This window comes from Marmota monax, unplaced genomic scaffold (genome assembly GCF_021218885.2).
Source record: "Marmota monax isolate L192 unplaced genomic scaffold, Marmota_monax_Labrador192_F-V1.1 WCK01_AAM20220418_F8-fsc00046, whole genome shotgun sequence".
Lineage (NCBI taxonomy): Eukaryota > Metazoa > Chordata > Mammalia > Rodentia > Sciuridae > Marmota > Marmota monax.
The window spans coordinates 11,246,654-11,265,996 of record NW_026692486.1 but is presented as its reverse complement, the minus strand read 5'-3'; the positions used below and the strand labels follow the sequence as shown (position 1 = coordinate 11,265,996).

Sequence of the window (19,343 nt, the reverse complement as noted above, 5' to 3'; positions counted from 1 at the left end):
TAGAGGAGGAAAAGTTTATTTGAGGGCTCATGGTTTCAGAGGTCTTAGTCCATAGATGACTGGCTCCATTCCTCAGGGCTCTAGATGAGGCAGAACATCATGGCAGAAGAGTATGGCAGAAGAGTGTGGCAGAGGGAAGCAGCTCACATGATGATCAGAGAGCAGAGAGAGAGAGTGTTTCTACTTGCCAGTACAAAATATATACCCCAAAGGCACATCCCCAATGTCCCACCTCCTCCAGCCACTGAGTTACTTCTCAGTTATTCCCATAAAAGGATCAATTCACTGGGTGGGTTAAGACTCTCTTAATCTGATCATTTTTCCTATGAACTTTCTTGCATTGAGCTTTTGGGGGACACCTCTCATCCAAACCATAACACGTAACATAAAGATGAATGGTGAAATTCATATGAATTCTTTAAAATTATAATTTTTCTTTACTTTGAAAGACATTAAATGACAAATAAAAATACCATGACAAACTGAGATGCACTGTGGAAGAAAGTAAAAAGTTTTATATTATGGTAGCTTTTTGACACTTTTTTCCTGCTCTTTGAACAAAAGGTCATGCATTTTCACTTTGCACAGGGTCCTGCAAAGTACCTTGCTGGTATTGTCCTCTTTCAAGTTCACATAGCCAGGGAGCTATGTCCATCTGGAGTGCTCTCCAATTTCTAGAATGTATTTTTCAGACCTGAACTAAAATTCCCTGACAGGTAACTGTTACCATCCTCCTTCCACAGTCTTCATGAACCAGAACTGACTTTGGCACTAAGGTCAGTTCTCCCTGGGGCAGATAATCTGTAAGGTGTGCATACCACTGGGCTAGAAAGATGGCCAAAGGGCAGCTGTTGGTGTGGTGTGTGGACTGAAGGGAGCCACATTCATGTGCAGGAGGCACTTTGAGATTTTCACTTTGAAGTGGAGAAACTATGAATAAGAGGGGATACGTTCCAGCCAATCTTCCTGAGCTGTTATGTTCCAATATGACACTGAGAAGTTTCTGGGAAATTTAAATTTGAACTTGATCTTCCAGGTCTTTATGAAGGTGCACTTGTGAAGATAGGAAATACACACTTTAACCACTTGTTGGCCTGATTTTAATGATTGTATATTTAGACACATGGTATCTGGTTCTCTGCTCCACAACCCTCAAATATTAGAGGAGGACCTGGATGTGAAGCATTTAGCGCCTGGAACTTAGTAAAAACCCAGTAATTGTGACTATTATAATTATCAGATAAAATAACACATAACAGTGACAATAATATCACACCATTCTCTTCTTGGCCAAGACCTTGAAATCCTGCTCAACTCTTCCTCCACCTGCCTAGTCAGCGGGGCGAATGGTGGCAGTGGTAGCATTTTTGCTTTCTAACCCTCAGATACTAAGGCCTTGCTCTATAAATGGACTGGTTGTCTGGATCCTACCTTTGCCATTGCCACAACCTCCCCGTAGGCTCAGTGGCTTCCTATGCCTGCCCGAATCCTCCATGGACTTGGTGTGCCCTCTGCAGTTTGAATTGTGCTATCCAATGTACAGCTCATCATATTTTATAATCCTCTGTCCCTTATGGATTTGTAATTGCTTTGGAAATTTAGGAAAAGGATTTATAGCAAGTGACAATTAAGATAGGAAGATCATTTAACATGTTTTCTCTTTGGCAATTGTATTCCAGCAATTGGGTTAAATAGATTTTACTCAGTTACAATAATTATGCATTGCTTAGGATTTCCAATGTGAAGACTTTTCTCTCCTCATTATTTAGTTCTTGCCAGGACTAGTCTATTTTATCAGTTATGTGAAATTTTTCTATGAGCCTTCTTGAGCTCTGTGTTGGTGTTTTGTCTACTCTTTCTTAGTTTTAATGAATCATTCTAACATACATGCTTAAAAAACTAATTTATTTGGAAAGATTTTTGTATCTCTTCAAAAGTTGGAAACCATGTAGAATTATTTGGGGGCAAGTGAGATCTATTGATTCAATCTCTCTCTCTCCTCTTCTCCTCCTCCTCCTCCTCTTCCTCCTCCTCCTCCTCCTCCTCCTCCTCCTCCTCCTCCTCTTCCTTCTTTCTCTCTCCCTCTCTCTCTCTCTCCCTCTCTCTCTCTCTTCCTCAGTCTTTTGCTGTTGTTGATATCCCCAGATTATTCTCAGGTGAATTGTCTCTTTTTCCCAGTTCTCTGTATAATCCATATCTGTCTTTTTTTTCCCTCTTTTTTAATTGATTTTTTAAAATACTCGACAGCAGAATGTATTGCGATTCTTATTACACATATAGAGCACAATTTTTCATATCTGTCTTAATGCATCACTTAAAGTCATTCCTTGACTCATCTTTTGTATCTATTTACCCACTCTTTACATCTGCCTTGAAAACATCTGCATTCACATTAAGCATATTGGTTGTGGCTTCAGGTGTTCAATTATCCATTTGACAAATATTTTAAGCACCCCCACTCTACCCCAAGCTCTGTGTTGATGCCAAGGATACAATGGAAAAACAAGCAGGTTTGTTTTCTGCTTGGGAGGGGTTTATAGCCAGAGACACAAAAATAAGCAAGCAATTAACAGTGCACTAAGAGTCGGCATCATAAAGCATACATTGTAAGAAGCCACAATTTCTTTTTTAAATACTTTTTTTATTTTTTTGTTGTGGTTGGACACAATACCTATTTTTTATTAATTTACTTTTATGTGGTGCTGAGGATCGAACCCAGGGTCTCACACATGCTAGGCGAGCACTCTACCACTGAGCCACAACTCCAGCCCCAAGTCGCAATTTCAATGTCTAGTATACACATGATATCCACTGAGGACATAGTGCTCCACTTTCATGATGTTTGATTATCAGTGTAAAGTAAAAAGAGATAAAAAGAAGAAATAAAAGAGATAAAAAGAAGAAGGATGACACCTCCATTTCACCAAATGTTATTATATTGCAGAATTAATTCTGTAATGCTGAAGTATCCCTCCACTGCATTAGATATACTGAATCTTTCTTCAGTTTTTATTATATATTTATTTCATTCCATTTAAAGTTTTTTGTGTATCTATTGTGTGTATCTCTAAGGTTCCTCAAAGCCTGTTTTGATATAAGGAAGGTTAATTAATTAATTAATGTTGCCTCTATGTAGAAGCAATAGCATGGATAGTTTGTTTTCAATCATAAAGACAGCCATCTACATCTTCAAATTATTGTGCCAATGTACACAGAACTTTAGGCTCTTTTTCTCTTGTGAAAAACCTTGGCCCTTGGACTGCCATACTGCTAGATCTGTATTTGCATTGATTTCTCCTCCTTTGCCTTTCAGGCCTCTAGCTTCTCTCACAGCTCTTGGTAGGAGAAGAGCTCTTCAAGGGGTCTCAAAGCTCCCTTTTCAAGCACAACTCTGATCATGTCTGCCTCCTGATTTCAGAAATCAATCTCAAAAGCTCTTTATTGCTTTTGGGGAGAAGGCCAACTTTTATTTATCTTGTATCCTTAGGACCATGCATAGACCTGGAATGTGGTTGTCAGCCCATGAACATTCTCTGAATGAACTGAGTTACATTAAATAGTGAATGTATACACAGGCCTTAATAGAGTACCTGATTCAAGGCACACAATAAATGTTTACTTCTCAATCACTTTCCCTTCATACCTGGCTTCAATCTGTCTTTATCACTTCATGTTCCTCTACTGTGGCTTTAGGCACCACTGATTCGTAACATACAGCATACATTTCTGTGCCTGTGGAAGCTTCATCATGCTGTTATTTCTTATCACAGTACAATCCCTTCCTTAAGTGCATCATCCTTGCCCAAATCTTGCAAACAGAAATCACATTCCTGGTGATGCTAGTCCAAGGCTCCTAAACAACAAGTCAGGACTTTTATATTTAGATACTTTGGCTTGGGTATTTGGGCACCCTTCAAAAGAAACACTTTCAACCACTCTATTAGATTAACTGCAATTACATTCCTTGAAAATGAATTAAAACATACTTTCATTTATTGAGACAAGCATCACTTCTTATATTCAAAATAATTTTTAAAAGATTGGTCAATGATTAAACTTTTAAACTCAGATGGATAGTTTTTATACATATATACCCAGTGTTTAACATTTTATTACATTGCCCCCTATAGGAAGTCTAAAGTACATTTTAGAATTTTTTTCTAATCAAAAGAATGGTTGATTTATTTTATATATCTCATGAAAACTCAATTCAAGGCTAAGGATATTTGCAATTCCCCTATCCACTTCCACATAATTTTTAAAATGTGAAAGCCACAAATGGTACTATTGGTAGCAATACTAGGATAAGGAGTAGAAGTATCTTCAGGTTGAGGAGGAATAAACAAAGATACTCGGGCAATGTTGGATATTTCGGATTTAAGATTAGCCTTATCAACAGCCTGAATAGCAATGAAGAGATCCGTGCCATTTTCAAAAGTGATATTTTCCGGTTTGAACACAAAGACTTCCTCTGAGTTGGCCTCCTTTGGAATGAGATGAGTAGTGTTCACTTGAACTGAAACACTGAAATTGTCTCTGAGGTCAAGAATACTTGTACTTATTCGAATGATATACTTGTGAGCTAAAAAGAAAAAGAGAAAGAGGATGTGACTTGTAATTCTCAGATCTAGAAATTCTATCACCATCCCCAAAAGTTCCATGAATAAATAAAACCAATGGTCTATATTTACCAGGGTTAATATCCCTTTTACATTCTTGTTTGTATATCTTGACAAAGTAATAAATATAAAATTGGATTGGTCATGGCTTTAAACCTTGGTGAGCCTTTCTAGGCCTAAGGCTTGGCTGAGAGAAGCAGCTGTTTAATTATTGCTTATTGTTTTAGCATTTATAGTGGGGTTTTTGATACCAATGCTTCTCAGATGTCAATGTGCATATAAATCACCGAGGGAACTTAAAATGCAGATTCTGCATTAAGTCTGGGACAGAACTTGAGACTCTATATTTCTAACAAGTGTCCCTGTGGTGCCCATGCTGCAATCCACAGCTCACACTTTGAGAGGCAAAGTTGGGTAGGACTTGAGATTTCTTCCAAAGGACAGTTCTACTCCATAGATATTTATGCTCTAATCCTAGTCCTTCTCCAGGAATCACTTCTGAGAATGGGGTTTCTTAAGAGATAGTTTGGCAAGTTTTCAGAGGGGAAAAAACAAAACAATACAAAGTTTGCCTTTCTTGGCTGAAACTTTTATGTTTAGATAATTTGGTGTGGGCATTTTGGGGCATCCTTCAAAATACAACAAAAACTTGGCAACTCTGCTAGAAGTTACACAATTGCATATCTTTTTTTAGCTGGCAAACTTCCTGAAAATGAATTAAAACATACTCCTATTTATTGATAAAAGCACCACTTCTTTTTAGATTTAAAATCATTATTAAAAGACTGAGTAATGACTAAACTCAGCTTTTCAAAAATTTAAACCACTTTTTGAAAAATCTTTACCTTTCATTTCAGAGGACATTCGAAATCCCCCAATCTTCTGCTGCCCTCTTCTGCATCCCAATACACTTGCCTTCATCCCCTCCTTCTGTACCTCAGCTTGTCTGGTCAAGTCCTTTTCAGGGTCCACCTCATGTTCAGCTTACCTTGTCCCTGATCGTAATCATCCCCAGGAGCCGTCCAAGTCAGGTTAATGAGACTGCCCTCTTGGATTTCTGCCTTCAGGTCAGTGATTTGACAAGGTGGGAAGAGGTCAGGAATGAAACCACTTGGGACATTGGAAGCCACAAATGAACCTCCTGAAGATGTTCTGCTGAAACACACTTGCTCCTCTTGAGAAGTATTGTCACTAATTTCAGCTTGTGGTATATTCCATTTTATTTGACCTGTATTTAAAAAATTACTCAAATTATGGGAAGCAACATCACTCCCTCTCTTTTCTTACAGGATTACCCTCTTCCTGCTCTTCCTTTACCCTTCTTTCCTCTCATACACAATATTCACTTTCAGTGTATGGTCACAAGACTCCAAATTAGGATGCACAAGAGAGAACAAAGCAAAGAGAGAATCACATTTCTTTATCTCACAGATATTTCCTGGATATGTACTGCAGTAATCTTTTAGAATTTATTTTAATAACATTAGTCCTTAAACTGTCTCTTTTTTTCCAATTTTCTGTCCATCCTTATCTTACCCTTGCACAAGGTCAGTTTAAATAACTCTGTCTTAAACCTAACTACTTTAGGACATCTCTTTACCTAGGCAATACTATGAGCTTCATAATCTTTCCCCTTTATATGGTAATGGATCATCCAGGCCTTTAAGAATTGCCTAGGTTCTAGGCATTTTCTTTTACTTTCTCCATATTTGTATTTTATCTTTCTTATTTGATACAGTATTTCATGAAATGTTTTATATTAGGAATTCCAAATTTTATGCTTTGAAAGGCTCTTAATTTTCTCAGTGAATGCCTGGGAACCTTATTCTTTAACAATCCCAATTTCTTTCACATTCTTTTTATTGTATAAAAGTAACCCTGGGATTCAAAACTACCCATCTGCTCCGTCAAAGGGGTTCTCAAACTCTCTTTTCAATGCAAACATTCCTACATTTTAACACGCTATTACTCAGAATTTACTTTCTCTCAAACTCCACTTCTTTAGTCATCAAAAATTTTACCTATAAAAACAGATTTATCTTCATACCCATTACTGAGTCTTGAGCAAAGACAATTTAGATCCTTTGGCAGATTCAAATAAGTATTTGATTCACCAATAGAGACTTGTTCTTGGTATTGAGTCTTATTAAGGGATAGAGAGAAGAAGATTGCTTCCAAGTGCCACAACAGGCATTATCACTGTTACTTATTTGAGCCATAACCTCTCTAACCTCTGTTTCCCCATCTGTGAAAGGAATACTCAGAAGGATGAAATATATTGATGTGAGTAAAATACTATGATAAGTCTGGAAATAGCCACTAAATCCATCTCCTCTTGTCTTCTTCCCCTAACTCAAAAAGAAGGGAAAACATGAATAATATAGGTAGAAATCTATGAAAGAACCTTGGAAACAATGGTATCTTTCAAAGCATATTTTCCCTATAAAATCACTTTGCCAAAAGAATACCACATATCCTAGGACCCCCTTCACTGTGCACACACCTAATAAAAGAGGCAGGGAAGCTTCTTGGAGAAGCTGTTCTCCTTCCTCCATATAGGTGTCAGGAAAAGGCCTGCCCAGAGCTCAGTGGACATGGGTGGAAAGCAAGTCCTAAAAGCCATTGGACTCAGTCTTGGTCCCCATCCCGACTCTTATTTGGGGCAAGTATGTGTAACCCATAGTGGTGTGGGACTGTTTCAAGGATATGATTTTCCCAGTGTGCTGCCCAGTGTCAGATTTATCTACTCTTCTCCCTGCTCCTGATATGAGCAGTGGGTAGGAGGGGAGATATGGGCTTATGGTTGTGATACTGATGTACACAACAAGCCCTGAACTATACTTTTTTTTTTTAAATTTTATGGGAACACTAATGTCAAACGAAAGGGCTTTCTTAGGAAATGTTTTTAAAAATTTATCTTGAAAAATAATAAAACACAAACACTTAACTATTTGCTAGCAATAGCACATTAGGTTTATTTCCTTATTTATTCCTCATTACCATTATCTGAGGCAGTTACCATTACTATCTGTTTACAATAGAGGAAAGTGAAGCACAGAGAAGATTTATACTTTATTTGGCACAGGACTGAAATTTGAACCAAAGCAATCAAAAGCTGTGTTATATCTAGTGGTTTTCAACCTGGGGCTATTTTGTCCCCTTGGAGAAAAATGATGATTGTCCTGATTTTACTGACACCTAGTGGGTGGAGGCCAAGGATGCTGCTAAACACCATACAATGCACAAGACAATGCCCAACAAAGGATTATCTGTCAATCAAGCCAAAACTGAGAAACCCTGAGTTAATCTGGCATTATTCTGCTTCACAGGTTTAATGATTTCCTCTTGACCCCAAGCCTTTTACCCAAGTGAGATGTGCTACTACAGATTACCTACCATTCTCAATCCAGCCAGGTATGTACTTGGCTCCATTCTGATGAGGAATTGCTCTCTGTCTGGCTGCAGTAATTCCTCCCAGGACCCATATTTTTACACTATATCTTCCATTTGCATCATAATTTGTAAAGTACCTTGAGTAGACACCATCATTCTTAGTAGCATCAGCCCCTTGACAGGGAAACAGAGGAATTAATGAATATCTTAAAGGTGAGCATTTGTATATTTTCAGTTCATGTGCGGGTTAAAATTTTTCAAAGCAGAGGGAAATTTAGCATTATCTCCAAGAGACCTTAAGATTTATATGTGAAGGATGAGGCCTACTGCTTTTACCACTGTACATGGTTGATGTTCACATGTGTACCTGTGCGCACATGTGTTTGTATGGTTTTATTATGTACACCTCTGTCCCTGAATTGTTCTTTCTTTTTGAAATCATACATTGTATCATGTGTCTCTGTTATACTCAACATAGCACAAGCTAGTTACTCAGTATGTGTTAAACCAAATTGAACTGCTGCTGAACCAAACTGAATTGCTGTAAATCATGTGTGAGTAAAAAGTGTGAAATAATTACTTAATAAAACTAATGACTTCTCCCCAAGGTAGATTTAGGTGGGAAATTCATTTGCAGAATTCATTCTAATAAGTATAGTTTCATCACAGTAAGCAGACATGTTTCTTCAAAAAAGAAATACAGAATATCTCTCCCTTCTCTAGGGACAAGCTAACGTACAACTTGCATGGTTATAGGAATCACAGAGAATGACCTGAATTCCATCTCTGCTGATTTCTAAATGTGGAAGTATCTTCATCTTCACCTGTATTGTAAGGATGATAATAATATCTAAAATGTGTGTGGTGAAGATATATCTATAGATAAATCTTCATTTGTGTATTTGTATATATTTGTATGTATGCCTTTGTGTGTGTGGACAGGGAGGGAGACAGGCAGACAAACAGAAAGAAATAAACATAAAATAGCTATTAATTTATCTCCTTTCCTTAGTTTGGGGGTCTGACAACTCTCTAGAGTCTCTGAGTCTATTGAACACTTCGGCTTTGCAGAAGCTAAAAGTAGGCCCTTCTTTATGTTTTCCAACATTTTAGAATAGGGGAATTATGGGGAGGCAAGGAATTCTTTCAAACAGACCCCCAATGCTGGGCTCTCTGTTTCTAACAGTTCTTACCAGACCATGCCTCCTGTAATTCCCTGGTTGTTTCTTGAAAATAAAAAGATATATTTTCCAACTTTGGGGTGGTTACCTGCTCCATTGTCCAGTAATTCCAAGGTAACTGTTTTCCCGTTTGCTGATTCAATCAGGGCTGTGACATTGGCCCTAAGAATTGGTAAGGCTCCTTGACGAACTTTTGCATAAACTCTCATGGGGTTGGGGAATTTGCCTGTGTCCTGGTTCATTCTGGTTTTCAGTGTAATTGGAGGGACAGTAGCACTTGATGCACGGGAGGTGACAGTCAGAGTCAGAGTTTGTGAGCTTGCTTGCAGACTGTATCTCCAAGTCCCAACCTGACAAAAACAGATGCAGACATTTTCAGTGAGCAACATGGGTGACAAAGACCTGGCTTGAGTGTTACCTATAGGAAAAGCCTTTCTGATACAAGCATGTCACAAGCATGTCTGAGAAGATGTGGGCACCTTAGATATTGTCAGCCAAGGCAACCTGCAGTGTGTCTGAACTTATTACATGGTTCCTCTTGTCAAGAAAATCCTGTTTGGGGAAAATGAGGGCTGAAAGCTGTGTCCTCATTTATCATTGCCTTGGTTTTTCAAGAGATGAGTTTCTGAGGTAGAGGAAAGTTGTCATGATTTCAAAGCTCCAACAATCACTTTGCATCTGGACTGCTGTATAATTTGAATGTTCTCCATTCAGCATCTGGCCAAACATCACCAACTTCCTTTTCCTTGACCTGCTGGCAGACTAAGTGATTTTCACTGGATAGAAATTTTTCATTGTTTTCTTGATTCAATACTGACTGTCCTTTTGGCAACCACAAACATTAAAAAGCTGCAGTTATTCGGTAATAGCTTTGTTTTATCTTGTCAAATTTCGAGAGGGAATAAAGCTGACTCCATACCTTGGCGGTGCCTGGGATTTGGAGGGAGGCCATTTTGATAGCTGCGTCCACTACAAAGCCACTTTGTAACTTTCCACTGGGATCCCAAAGAAGGATTTGGGGAGGCTGTTTTGTCCAGGTGACAAGAAAGAAAGTGTCCTTTCCCACTGTGCTGTCCACTATTACCGTGCCATTCATCCACTGATTATTGTTCTGGAAGGTTAATCCCTTACTCTCCAGCTGTTAAGAAAAAGAACTTTTACTTTCTGGGGAACACAGATCTCAGGAACTTTTCCACTCTGCCCACACTCCCAAGTGCCCATTAAAAAGTCTTTGTGATGCCTGAGTCTTCAGTCTTTTTGCTGTTTAGGATTATAATAATCCAGTTCTAAATTACTTTGCTAGCCTTAGCTTCCACAATTGTATTTCCCCTACCCAGACAAGACTATTTCCCTCCCCAAAGGTTCCTTACAAATCCCTGACTTTATGATTTTTTGCTTTCCTTTGAAGACTTTGCATTCCTCTCCACTTGTGTGATCCTTATCCATCCTTCCAAATTCAGTTCAAATATCACTCTCTCTGTGAAGATCTCTCTGACATCCATCTCACTTATTGGATGTGAATCACCTTAACTTCCTGTGCACTCCCATCGGATCATTTCTATCAGTCCTTTGATGTTCATCACATCGTACTCTACCTCATAGTTACTAGTACATTTAACTCCTGTCTATAAATCCTTAAGAGGACCGTGACTTATTTCTTATTCATGGATAGATTGCTAGATTAAGCATCACTGCAGTGCATGTGAAGCCAAGGTGAATTTGAAGTAGAACAGAGGGGCCTCAGTTCGGGGACTGAAGTGGGAAAGGATTAACAAGTCTTCTGGAGGAAATGTGATGTGGGGGATTGTCACTTAGGTATTAATCTCCCTGTGGGGACACCTCTTAGAAGACAAGAGTAGCCTGGTCATGGGGCCAAGTTTTCCAGTTTCTTGGGTAAAATGATCCTGGATGTGAAGGGCTCTTAGATACGTTCTTATGACAAGTTGATAAACCAGTCCTATTCATTTCTCTTTCCCTGTTAGGTTTCTTAAATACAAAAATAATTCATAGAAACTGCCTGTGAGCTTATCCTTTCATTGGTGTAAATTACTTTTATAAGATTTATTGCTTTCTTTTCCAAACCAAGCCCTTGCATTTAATTTTCTGAACTCTGGCATAGGTTAACTTGGATAGATATAATTATTGTCTTCCTGGATGGAACAAATGCTACATTAGTAGACCTGAAACCCTGTTGTTTTGAAAGCTGTCGATTTAGGCTTTGATATTATAGTATTTCTTTATCTTTACCCAAACTTTATAAATGTATAAAAGTTATAATTCATACCAGGGTGTGTGCTGATCACTTACTTTTTCTAGTTTAAAGATTCATGTAACTTCTACATCTACTAGAAAAGAGCACTTTAAAATACTTGTCCTTTTTAAAAATAGTCTCAAGAACTTTCAAAAGATAATTTGGTCTTCTTGAAACTTTAGAAACAAATGGGCCCATGGAGGTTTTCTGGTCTATACCTAGAGAGGTACAGTTCTTGGCCCTGGTCAGTAAATGGCAGACCTGGGTCAAGGTTCCAGTGTCTGTATGGACAGCACAGGCTTTCCACCATGAAAAGTGCTTTCTCTCCATTATATGAAAATCCTGGCCAATATTAGGGATTTGAGGTAGTGGAAAAATAGAACAAGTAATCCCCTGGACACTTGTCCCAGAAAATTCATAATTGAGACATTCTACTCTAAAGAAAATACTCAGCCAATTTTACTGCTGTGTGTTTGTTAGCAGATGTTTAAAAAAAAAATTCTAGACCCATTACATTTTATATTGCTGGTTTCTATGAAGGAGTCACTTAGTTTTGTTTCCAAACAACTAAACACTAATTGCCTGTTTAGATGAGTAGTTTTATACTTTAGGAATAATATCTAATACCAGGCTGAATCTTCTAATTTAATTTTAATTAACAAATAGAGAATGTAGAACTTAAAAATTTTAAATATTAAAGTCTCCATCTTGGCTATGATTATGTATAAAAATGAAAAACAAAAAAGAAAGAACTCCAACCTGGATGGAGCTCTGAGAAGGAGCTCCATTTCCTGATGAGAGGGTCCCGAAAGCATCAAGGAGGCCGTTGTTCTGAACTTGATCTGAAGCATACATCTGTAAACCTCCTAAAACGCAATCACATCATCATAAGTTATTTTCCAGAAAACAAGAATTTACAATATTTTAACTGTTGTTCAGAAAGAAGAATACCTAAAATAAATATTCCATTGTATTATTATTAAAGTAAAAATAGTTCAACATCAAATATATGCCCAGATTAACTTAGAAGTTGATACTGATTTTTTAACCCTAGTAAATAATAGCTTTAGCAACATCTCTGTCATCTGACTACCTCAACTATCTGCAATTCAACCATGAAGGGAGGCCTAAGTAACATCATACTGTCTGCATTTTTACTTTCACATGAGAGCATTGATTAAACCTTATTCCAGGTTGATGGACTGAATCTTATTTGAGAACTAATTCTAACAAACTTAGCTTTAGAGTTTTCATCAAAATCAGGAAAGAAGTGGCAATAGCAATAAATAACAGTAGACAAAGGGCAGTTTCAGAAAAGTAGGCTATACAGAAAAATAAGATTTAGATACTAGACCTGTCAGTCTTGGGCTCTTGAGGATAAATGTAACTATGATAAGTTGATGTGAAATTATTTTTAAACTATTTAAATGACACCCAAAGTTAAAGAAAATATATTGGAAATGCTTTTGATGTCCCACACATATCTCCTTATCTAGGCCAATGCATCTCTTCCTGTTGTTCTGAGTGTTCACTACTAACAGCTATGGTTGCCTCCTTTTCCGAGAACCACTTTACCAAAAAAGGTCATCCTAGTTAGAAAAGAAAAAGACTCTCCCCTCTGTCCTGCCCTAACAGTTCACAGCCAGTGGCTGTTGGACACAGCAATACAAAAGGCAGCCCTCTGGCCTCCTGGTGGGACCAACTCTATGATGCAGTTCCTGATCCAGAGCCCCATCAGGGGTCAGCCTTTAGCTAGGTTCTAAGTCTGCATCCATGCTTAGCCACTTGCCCCTCTGTCTTGTTTCCTCACTTTGTTTTCCCTGAGAGCTGTTCCTCTACAAATCCTATCCACCCAAATCCCTGTCTCAGGCTTTGCTCATAGGAAACCCAGCTCAGGACAGGTAGTGTTGGGAGTCTCCCTGAGAACTCCCCGGGCCTTTCAAACATGGCGGTGGGCAAATTGCCATTGGGCAGCTAGAACTCCCCGGGCCTTTCAGATAAGGAGCCCCTAATGCAACATGGCAGCGGGCAAGTTGCCAGTGGGCGGATAACAAGTTGTTTTGAAAACCTTCTAATTGGCCCTCCCGTCTTCCGTACACGTGGACAGTTCGTGCCCCCCATGAATCTTATGCAGGGCGGACGTGCGTGCACCTTAGGTGACGAACTGACCTTTACTATGATTGGCCCCGGGAGCTTCCTGGTTTAAGATAACTGACTCTCACTTTCTATATAAGCTAGCACCAGCTTGCAGTAAAGTGCTTCATCTTTGTCACTGCTATCTGTGTGTGTGCATTTTAATCTCCGATGACGAACCTTGGCCTTTCAGGTAGTATTAGGCTTGAATGGTCCAACATTTTAGTTGCCCCAGAAGGAAGATTAGTTTAATAATTTATATCCCTAATACTATCACTAAGTAAAAGAAGAGGAAAAACATTGTGCTCACCTACTCAGCTAAAGAAGCCAGGGACTTATGGGGTCTCTTTGAACCATCTGTTTGCGTATGGGAGTTAGATATACAATACGTTAATGTTTCATGGAGAAACTGCATTGTCTGCTACATTTTCAGAGTAACCTTTATTGTTCACCAGACTCTTTGCCCTTCCCCTGCTGTTTTCCCTTCCTTCTCCGGCCCTTCTTTCTCAGGTAAAGTTAAATACTCTATATTTGTGTGCTTCATTATACTTTTTAAAAAAAATATTTTTAGTTGTGGATGGACAAAATAAGTTTAATTAATTAATTTATTTTATGTGGTGCTGAGGATTGAATCCAGTGCCTCACGTGTGCAAGGTAAGCTACAACCCCAGCCCCTTTATCATACTTCCTTTTGTTAATATAGCACTTGTACCATGGTAGTATGTAGTGGCTTGTCACCTGTCTCCCCTGGGTCTCTTGGCCTGCTGCCAAGTGGAAATCTGCCAACTGGTAGATTTCTACTAATTCTTATAAGATGCCTGGGAAGAGAGTCCTGAGTTCTCACTTGGTGCTGTGCTGGTCCCATCTTCTCCAGAATTCTCTAATCCTAGAACCAAGGCTCTAAAATATGGGGGTGGAGTCAGTTCTAATGGCCATTTGAAGGAAGAGCAGCTAGCTGGCCAAGAAGATTACCCCATCTCACTTCATCCCACCTTCCCCTGACTCCCCAGTTCACTGGAGCTCACAGTCTGGTGGGCCTCAGCAGGTCATCCCTCACCTGTCATTTTGGACAGCTCCTCTAGTTCTTTAGCCGCAGAGGGCCCCAGGGCGACTGTATGGATGATGGCTCCACTTTGCTTCACCTCATTAAAGCAGCTGCTTATAGTGTTGTCCTCCCCGTCAGTCAGCAGCACGATTTCAGCTCCATCTGTAGAGTATTTCTTCCTAATCACCTAAAGACATATTTCAGGGCATGCATTAGCAGACTTCCGGTGACCAGGGTGTTTATGAAAACTGCACTTTTATGGGACAAGAGGAGAAATTCCAGAGGAAATAAACAAAAGTATCTGGGAGCATCCATGAATCTGTTTTGCAATGGTATAATTTTAGAGCAGCAACTCACAGAGAGGAGTGCTGGGGGATGCAGGGCAGTTCTAGGGGTGGATGGTGCTAGGGATGCAGCAAAGGTTTTTCTTATTTTCTTTGCCAGGGCTCTCTTTGCCAGGCTTCCAGAAGATCCGAGACACCTTTAGAAAACATCCTCATAAGTGGGGGTTCTATTTGGGGATATTGGACACAGGGAAGATTTTTAGCTTGTATGATATTCACCAAACAATATCAACTATTTATGGCTGGCATTGGTTCTGATTGGTCATTACTCATATCATAGGAGTAATTAAAAATTTTAGTAGCCCTTCTTATTAAAGCAAAACATTTTGTTCCTATGAATCCCCAATTCCAAGTTTTTCTATGACACCCATATTTCAAATATCCCTGTTAGACTCAGATTTATATATATATATATATATATATATATATATATATATATATAGAGAGAGAGAGAGAGAGAGAGAGAGAGAGAGAGAGAGAGAGAGAGAGAGAGAAACTCATACCAAGGTTGAATAAGACTAAGATGGGTGGAAAATTAGATAAAGAATTTGTGACCCATTTAAACATATAAAGGCAAGAATCCACTCTTCCCCTAAATGAGAATGAGTTGAGAGAGAGACTCAGAATCAGAGGAAACAATCAAGCTTAGGCTTGACAACCTCCCTCTCTGGACAAATCTCAGAATGGGAAAGTGTTAAAAGTAGTTGGAAGGGAAGTTAAGGGCAGAGGAGGCTTGTGCCCACTCCTTATTTGAACTCTGAGGAAGCAACCAAAGAAGGCAGCTGATAACATGGGAAGAGAGCAGAACTGTGGCAGTGGCATGTGGACGAGGCAGAGCGGAGCACCTGTCAGTTGTCATCATGGCCTTGGTCTGATCAAACTACACATTTCTGTTGCCACTTAGAGAGCTGGAACAGCTCCAATATGTATCAAATATGTGTGTTGTGTCCAAGGAGCAGGTAGAGGGCAGGGCCTGGGAAGCTAAAAAAATATGGCCCAATTTGAATTTCCTTGTCTCCCTCCTCATAATTGCTGTGTGTCCTAGAAAACAGAAAGAAGTTCTCACATCTCACATCTCCCACAGGGAAGATGGAAGGCAATAGAGTTGAGTCAGCAGGTGAGAACAGGTAGTCCTGCCATGTGGCTGAGGAATGCACAACCTGGTTGGAGCTAGATGGAGGACACAGGGTGCTCAGGGCTCTGCTCCAATAGTGAGAGCCAGGGTGAGGCCAAGTCTGCTGGGGAGGACCGCTGGGCCCTGGTAGAGCCTAGAGAACAAAGCAAAGTCTTATAACCACACAGATACCACTGCCAGGAGCCCATGACAGGCCTGACCAGGGTCCTGCTGTGGGGACCAGCACAGATCTGGAGGACAGTGCAGAACCCAAGACCCTTCATCTTATCACCCTGAAGTCACATAAGCTCCTCCACCCCATGTTCAGACTCCACTGGGGAGGAGGAGCATTCTAGACTCCAGTTGGATCTCACACTCTCCCTCACTCATCTAAATGGAAAATTTTCTCATCACTACCACTCCATCTGGCATGAGTCATCTCCCCAGGGTTTCATATAGCAGGAGTTCAGTGCAGCTTACAGTGATTCCATTGGTCAGTGCTCCTACCTCACTTGCCCCTTTGCTTGAGTGACAGAGGTAACAGAACCATATGGTATCTATATGCCTGGTCTGGAAGAGGAATTTGCTGCTAAATTCGTGATTAAAAGTACTTTTAAGAAAGTACTTCAGAGTGGAATAAAATAACCAGAGGGATAGACAACACTGAGAAATTGGTTCAGTCCAGTGTCCACATCAAACTATGTAAGCTGGAAACTACACATTTCTGCTGCTACTTGGAGAGCTGAAACAGGCCCAAAATGCATCAAATATGTGTGTTGTGCCCAATGAGCAGGCAGAAAGCAGACCCACTAAGGTGTTGTGAGGTTGTGTGACCTTAGGCCAGCCCACCTTGTTCAGCTTCCTGTTCTTTGTTTTATGTAGCTAAATAGCCCCTAAATAAATATAGGATATTTAGTACAATTAAGCATCAGGTGGTGTTAGGGCATCAAATAACTCAAATTTATTTACCAAGAACATTCTGACATTGGGCCAGAAGCCTGGGAGGTAAAATGATACTCTTATTCCTAAAGGAGTTTTGTTTGAAACACATAATTAGTTATAAGACAGAAGAGCCTAGAAGTCTTAAGAGGTTTTTGGGTTTTTTAAGAGCTATAGGATTCAGAAAGAGAGATTCCTAGACAGTTGAGAGGATAAGGAATGATATCAAGAAGTAGATGGTATCTATTCTTTGAAGAATGAATGTAATCAATGGGCAAGGAAGGGAAGAGAAAGTACTGTGCTTGAGGAGGCAGCCTGGCAAACATCCAGATGCTTTGAAGTGAGCTGACTCAATTTGCTTAAACAAGGGATACCAGGAAGAAAGTCCCCAGTGCTTCAGCCTGGAAAGGTAGGTTGGAGTCTTATCACAAAAATTCTCAGGAAGTTTTACATAATTTCATTGAAAATGGGGATACATTATTATGTAAGTGAGGGATGATGTGGTCAGATAGTCAGACAAGATCTTTAGCTATGACCCCAATACAATCGTAGTTATGGTTCCTAAGGCCTCCTGATTCAACAAATTATTTTCTTTCTTAAAAGGTCATCCAATGTCTCCCAAAGTTTGGAGAGTTCAGTTGCCTTGGAATTTCAACATTTTTGTAGCTTTTTTTTCCCAATAAAAGATAACTCTTTAAGATCCTTATGTACCTTTCCTTCATAGCACTAATTACAGTTTATGAGTATACATTCATTCATGTTACTATATGGTTAATACATCTTCCCCAATAATATTGTAAGGAGGTAGCTCTCTGTTTGGCCTTCATAGTATTCTTAGAGCCAAGAAAATATTTGGCATGTAGAATGCACACTTTGAATATTTTGAATGAGGTATACTTGCAGAAAAGTACAAAAGCATGAGTGAATTAGTTAATAATAGCTTTGGAGGCCTTTTTCTTTGCATCATTTGAACTATTACTTTGTCCTTGGTTGTCTAAATCAATTAGACAGTAGGTGTGTATGGAAATTTCTTAGGAACAAAAATGGCAAACATTGGCAAACTGCTATAGGGGAATATGTCTCACAGTAAATGCCGATCGAAGCCCAGAGCAGATGGATGTCCCTCCTGAAGGTACTGTGGGTAAGCTTCTAGTGAGAACATCCCTGTCGGCGTCACTGTTAATCTGTCTGAGTTCACTTTGTACATAGGCGACACTGTCGAACATCACCATCCCAACCCAGGAGCCCTGTTCCACGGTGTGCAGCAGGAAAAGCTTCCCTGCTTGATTCATCCGGTTAAGGCGGTTAGCATTCTGAGTGGACAAACAGAAGAAGAGCAGTCAGGTTGGGGTTACAGGAAAAGACTAACAACAACAGGCTAGAGGGTTTTTGGAAGTGACTGGCTCAATGCACAGTAACTGACAAGGAGATAACTTGAGGCATGTCATACTGGAAATTTTTTCCATTTAGCAGCATCTTTGGATATAATTTTAGGACTAAAATTCCAAAAGTAAACCTAGAATACACAATCATTAAAGTACAATGCTTTAATAATAGTTCTAGATAAGTCCTATATAGGACCTTATAGACCGATAGACCTATGTATTGTCAGTGAAACAAAAAAAAAGTTACGCTTATGTTATGATTTATCAGATCTTGGCTTATTAGCTGAAAACAATTTAGAAAATGAGACAGTTAATGCCAGATCACTGTATAGGTGGGCATTTCTGATGGCTGAGCTGCTATTGTAATTGCTCTGACCCTGGCAGTGTATTCATCCCAGTCAGTTCCAAGTTGTGGTCTAGATCATGTTGTACCCCTATCTATAACTAGCAACCAAACCAAGACTTGGTGACCATACCGACATGCTTCCAGATTTATCAAGGACTAAACACACAATTCGTTGTCCAATCTGCAGCAGTGAGAAAGTGGGATTAGGTGGCTGTGTTGTCATAGGAGTGGTTTTCTTAAAGTCCTCAGACTCACGGATCACTTCCCATGTGCTTCGGAGATTGCATTTTTGGTTTTGCGAGTTTGGAGCTTCTGAGTTGTGGTTTTGTTCTGTACAGAATTCAACCACCTGAAATTGTCAATAAAATGATGTAGACAATAGTTAAGTATTTGTTAAGATATTTAATAACGTAAAACCCCTGCCTTTCTCCCCAGCCTGCCCTGCTCACCTGGAACCTTGGCTCCACTTCTTGTAGAGCACTGCTAAGGAATCAGAGCTGTAAGTCAGAGTTCCTGTTTCAAACCATATCTTTCACCTCATTGGACCCTCAATGCTCCTCAGCACCCACTTACCGGCTCTAAGTGTCTTCCTT

At 39.5% G+C, this 19,343-nt stretch overlaps 1 protein-coding gene across 1 annotated transcript in view; it reads right to left on the bottom strand.

The window, feature by feature from the left end:
* Positions 1-2,677: 2,677 nt before the first annotated feature.
* Clca1 (chloride channel accessory 1) overlaps positions 2,678-19,343 on the bottom strand; it is a 29,514-nt gene continuing 12,848 nt past the window's right edge. Inside the window, exons 6-14 of the mRNA XM_046443144.2 lie at positions 18,881-19,099; positions 18,105-18,332; positions 14,635-14,809; positions 12,204-12,310; positions 10,113-10,331; positions 9,282-9,543; positions 8,016-8,186; positions 5,608-5,847; positions 2,678-4,582 (exon numbers count right to left, since the gene is read on the bottom strand). Coding sequence (XP_046299100.1) covers positions 4,206-4,582; positions 5,608-5,847; positions 8,016-8,186; positions 9,282-9,543; positions 10,113-10,331; positions 12,204-12,310; positions 14,635-14,809; positions 18,105-18,332; positions 18,881-19,099 — 1,998 coding nt within the window. The 3' untranslated portion in view covers positions 2,678-4,205. The remainder of the gene's footprint in view (positions 4,583-5,607; positions 5,848-8,015; positions 8,187-9,281; positions 9,544-10,112; positions 10,332-12,203; positions 12,311-14,634; positions 14,810-18,104; positions 18,333-18,880; positions 19,100-19,343) is intronic.